Below are 4,962 nucleotides of genomic sequence, written 5' to 3'. Positions count from 1 at the left end.
AGTCAGCACTGTAGAGGAATCCTTTCACATTCATACTCACTGTACTGAAGCTATCCATCATATAACAAAACACATACGCTAGATATTGATATGGCTATCACCTTGTGAAGGACATATAATTGCTCAAGTTTTTCAAGAGTTTTCAGGTCCCTCATATATGAGGAATCTCCCATCTGACTCCTATTGGAAGGACTGATAAAATGACTGTTTAATCAGTTGGTCTGACATACAGTATAAACACTGGAGAACACTGGAGTGTTTTATTAGACTGGAGTTTTAGAGAAATTGAGTCACATTTATACTTAATATTAAATATGAAAATTTTTTTTGTTTGTTTTTAATTTTAGTTAAAATGTATCTCATTTCTGTTTCATGTCTAATTTCATTTGAGTCCACCTTAGACCCAGTGCCTAATTTCTCTTTTTTTGATGAGTTTTATACCTTGCAATTTCTTGTTGTGGTTCCAATAACCTGTAATAATTGTTAATAACCTGCAATAATAATTTTTATTTTAATAATAGTTATGAAGCTTGTGAAGCACTTAGAGCGATATGAAAATGGTCACATCAGTGGTTACTAACCTCACAGTACCTGGGTAATAATACTTGAGGGGGCACAAATAATATACTATGATGCTATTACTTATGTATTAATTAACCACAAACTAATTGCTAGTTACATACTGATATCATGTTCATTAATCATGATGTTTTATCTCAAGCAGTTACTATATTTGTTGCTACGTATGTTAATTCTGTAAAGCTTTGTCACACACCAACTTAATAAGCATCACTATACACTGTGCATTTTTACTTTCTAAGGAAGTGCCTGAGTATTTTGAGCCTGAAGTATTTAGTAACAGCAAATCACATTTTTATAAAATAGTGTATACAGTATATAATTATTATTTATTAATGCATGAATTAAATCATATGCAGATTAATTTCTGCCTGTATATGAGCAGATGTGGAAATTTCAGATCCAGGAAGTAATAATCCGGACCAAGATTTTATTTCAACCAACCAGTTGAGAATAAAGAGTCACAGTCATAAAGTGCGCAAATGGTTGGTTGAATCTCGATCTGGATTTTTGCTTCCTGGACCTGAAATTTCCATCTCTGTATATGAGACAAGTGCCACATATAAGTGAAGGTAAACAAGTGCTGAAATATGGCATAGCTGATAAGCTAGGACAAGGAGGAACGAGGGAGAGGAACAGGGGGGAGGAACACGGGGGAGGAACACGGGGGAGCACCACGTAACGATGGACTGGTGCCCGGGCCCTCCCCAGGGAGGCATGCGGCGGCTGATTTAATGGCTCCTTTTATCAATGGAATTTGACAAAGTGCTGCTGCAAACACTGACAGAAGACAAGGCTCCCATCTCCGCCTAACAGCAGGCTGCTTTCAGGCAGACGGAGCCCACTGCACACTGCACAACGCACTGCGTCCTGCCGGACCACCTCTCATATCCTGTGTGATATTACTCCCACAGCATGGGCGGTGTGAAGGCCACTGCACAATATCTGGAGATCAGAAAGCATTATGATGATCAGGGCTGCTTCTCAGCAAGCCCATACACACACACACACAGTGCATTGTGCAGTGCGGCATAGATATTCCCCATTACCTCCTTTGCACAGACAGTCGGAACTGATATTTAATCTAGAGAACATGGAAGAACCAATTATTCTGCACTAGTGCATATATGAATTGAATATTTTACTCTCTTTTTTATCGCCTTAACAGTTATCGGAAGAACAAGTAGAATATGAAAACTATATTACATTTTTGTAGAGTAATATTTTACCGAGCTATAGTTAATCAATATTTTTTATTATTCATACTTATTTATACTAATAATTTTTTCTACGATGTAACTCAGATCAAAATTCAAAACTTATTTTCTGCTCTGTAAATTCTAAGGAAAACAGACAGGTCCTAATTAGCACTTATAGCCTCTGCAGTAGTTACAGTAGGTACTGTAGGTACTGTAGGTACGGTCTAACCAGCTTCCTATACCTGCTACCTATTTCCTTAAAGTTTCATCATTTCACCATTGACCTAGTGCCTGAAATGACACAAGGATACATAAAAGAGTGTGCCACATACGCACACACACAAACACATAAAAAGGAATATATTCAGGTATATTCACTTTGTCCTCAAGGTTGAAGGAAAATACTCTATAGGGTTAAAACCTCTTTTCCCAGTAAATTCATAAATAACATTTTTCCAGGAATCTTTTCTATGAATCATATAACACAACTACCCACTGATTACCAGATATCAATCAGTCTGTATTTATAAATACATATACAAGCACATTAAATTTACAATAAGCTAGCGGATTGTAACGTACAACATTTGTTCTAGCAGCATGTTATATTTAATACAAAAATATTTAATATTTTAACATTTAAACTTGTTTGTGATCTCCATTACTGAATCGCAATTCATCTGTTGACAATATTACTGTAAAAAACAACATGACTACTGACTGTCATTCTTCTTAATTACTTTACATAATTGAAATCAACTAATATTCATTCTTAATTTATAAACAAAATGTTTTCTTAAAACAATAAAGGAACTTTCATGGATGATTTTCTATGACATGCTTTTGATAGAACTCCACACACACACACACACACCCATATATATATAATTTTAAGTGCACAACCAATTTTCAACCAACAACTTTGTTCCCAATATAGATGACTATGTTGCTAACCTATAGTCTACAAGATTCACAAAATACTTTTCGTTAGTGGAATTGTCTCTATCAGAATCTTCTGGGTAATATAAAAGTATTTTTAAGGCATCAATTTGTTGTATTTTCTGTGCACTGTATCTAAGTTGGAAGCTTGCTGTCTGGTAGGTAGAGCAGGCTATGCAGACACAGGGCACAGGGCACAGGGGACAGGGCACAGGGCACATGTGCAGCTCACAGGCTGGTCTGGTCTGTCAGGTTCCTGGGGTCGCTTGCGGCCGGTGGGGAGTGCAGCGACACCCGTGTGGTCTGACAAACGCTGCCATGAGGACACCAGTCGGACAGCTTCCCTTCCAAAGCCTTGCAGATGGTTTCCTCCTGAAGAGCGGCCATCTGCCTGTTGAACGAGAGTTTGGACGGCGTGGTGGATGCGTTTACCTCCTCGGTGAAAGAGGAGCTGAAGAAGGAGATGAACCGCTGATGGTAGCGAGTTTTAATGACTTTCGCAGAGCGGTATAGATCTCCAATGAAGCAGTAGCAGATGGGGTTCAGGCTGGAGTTGGTCAGTCCGAGCCACTGGGCAAAGGGACGCAGCTGCAGAATCCATGACGGTGGGGGCTCTTCTCTGTCGATCCAAATCTCAGCCACATAGAGGGGCAACCAGGACACGGCAAAAAGCACCACCAGGGCCACCACCATCTTGGCGATCTTCTTGCGGGTTTTCAGTCGAGACGAATGCACGACTTGGCTGCGGTAATCAAACTCGCTGAAGTTCTGGGAGGTGCTCCACAGTTTCTGTCCCGTCAGAAAGCTGATGGTCAGGTTGAAAGCTACAGGGAGGCAGTACAACATCACAAACAGCAGGGCATTGTAAGCTTGTTTCAGCTTCGCCTGAGGCCAGATCTCTCTACAGATGGGAAACACAAGGGGCAGGTCCTCGATCAGCTGGATCTCATCCCTCTTGTTCATGAATATCAGAGGCATGCAGATCGCTATAGACAGGACCCATACAACAATAATGGTTAAGAAGATCCTCCTCCAGGTGAAGAAGGTCCTTGCGTTTAGAGGACTGTGGACGCTGTAGTATCTGTTTACACTGATGACAGTGAGGCTGAGGACACTGGCAGACACGGACGTGGCTTGGATAAACGGCACCGCCCGGCACAGGAAGTCTCCGTATACCCAGGCTGTGTATATCTTATGACCCAATGTGATGGGCATGCAAATGCAGACCACCATGAGGTCACACACAGCTAGGTTGATCAGAAAAGTCTGGGTGGCACTCACTCCTCTAAGCCTCTTGCTTCTTTTGCCAGTTAAGACCTTGATGGACATGATGTTGCCAACAAAGCCCACCACAAAGGATAATATATACATCACGGTCAAGGCAATAGTGGTGGGCTCTTTGATGGTCAGCAGCAGTCTTTCCAACTCTCCAGCCCCAGAGAGGAAAAAATCCTCGTTCATCTTCTCTGTTGAATCTGGAGATCCATTTTGAAACGGTACTGATTGAATTAAATTCTGGCCTGCAGTGTGTTGATCTGAGGAGAGATTCATCTTTCTGTCATTGTTATTTGTGGCATTTAATATAGTCACTTAACCCCATAGCCCACAGGAAGCCTTCATGTTTAAAACATCTGGAATCCTCTGTGTCATGGTTTCTTGGCTACAATAGTCCCTCTTCTCACGTTTAAACCACATATATATGTTTCCCCAGCTACAATGCAAAACAGAAATTAAAGTTAGAAGTATGTTAAAAGCCACCAAATAGAGTATTGCAAGCCGAATAAATTGATACATGTCGTAAACCTTGCACATCTGCACTGAAGTCTAGCTTGGCATCCCAAACGTCTTGTAAAGAAATGGTTCAGTTTGGAGTCCGGTTGCTGTTTTCTAATCATATTTTCCAGCAAATCTGGGCCGTCTGATTTTAATATACAACATGATTTCCCACAGTGACAGGGTGTAATTTTTCTACAACAATAGCAACTTGGAATTAATATCGAATTAACTGATTATCAAATTATAAATCGTTTATATTTCAGACTTGTACTGTTCCTTATTAGTTCATTACTTACACAAACCTTTGTAAACACAATTTATAAACCTTATGAACCCTAACTATAACACCTGTTAAACCCAGGCGTGTAAAGAATAACGGCTTTATCAGAATACCCAATATTTTCTGGTATTTTACAAAATATTTCACATAGATCAAACAATTCCGAATATGTTCGCTTATCCATAGGTA

The 4,962-nt window shown here is 39.9% G+C and overlaps 1 protein-coding gene across 1 annotated transcript; it reads right to left on the bottom strand.

Annotated features, from left to right (window-relative positions):
* Positions 1–2,632: 2,632 nt before the first annotated feature.
* LOC111845498 (QRFP-like peptide receptor) lies at positions 2,633–4,431 on the bottom strand. The gene has a single exon (XM_023814955.2). The coding sequence runs from the start codon at positions 4,266–4,268 to the stop codon at positions 2,946–2,948; it is 1,323 nt and encodes a 440-aa protein (XP_023670723.2). The 5' UTR covers positions 4,269–4,431; the 3' UTR covers positions 2,633–2,945.
* Between the last annotated feature and the right edge of the window lie 531 nt (positions 4,432–4,962).

Source organism: Paramormyrops kingsleyae, chromosome 5, assembly GCF_048594095.1.
Source record: "Paramormyrops kingsleyae isolate MSU_618 chromosome 5, PKINGS_0.4, whole genome shotgun sequence".
In the NCBI taxonomy this organism is placed as follows: Eukaryota; Metazoa; Chordata; class Actinopteri; order Osteoglossiformes; family Mormyridae; genus Paramormyrops; species Paramormyrops kingsleyae.
Note: the sequence above shows the minus strand (reverse complement) of the source record. Positions and strands in the feature narration are given on the sequence as shown.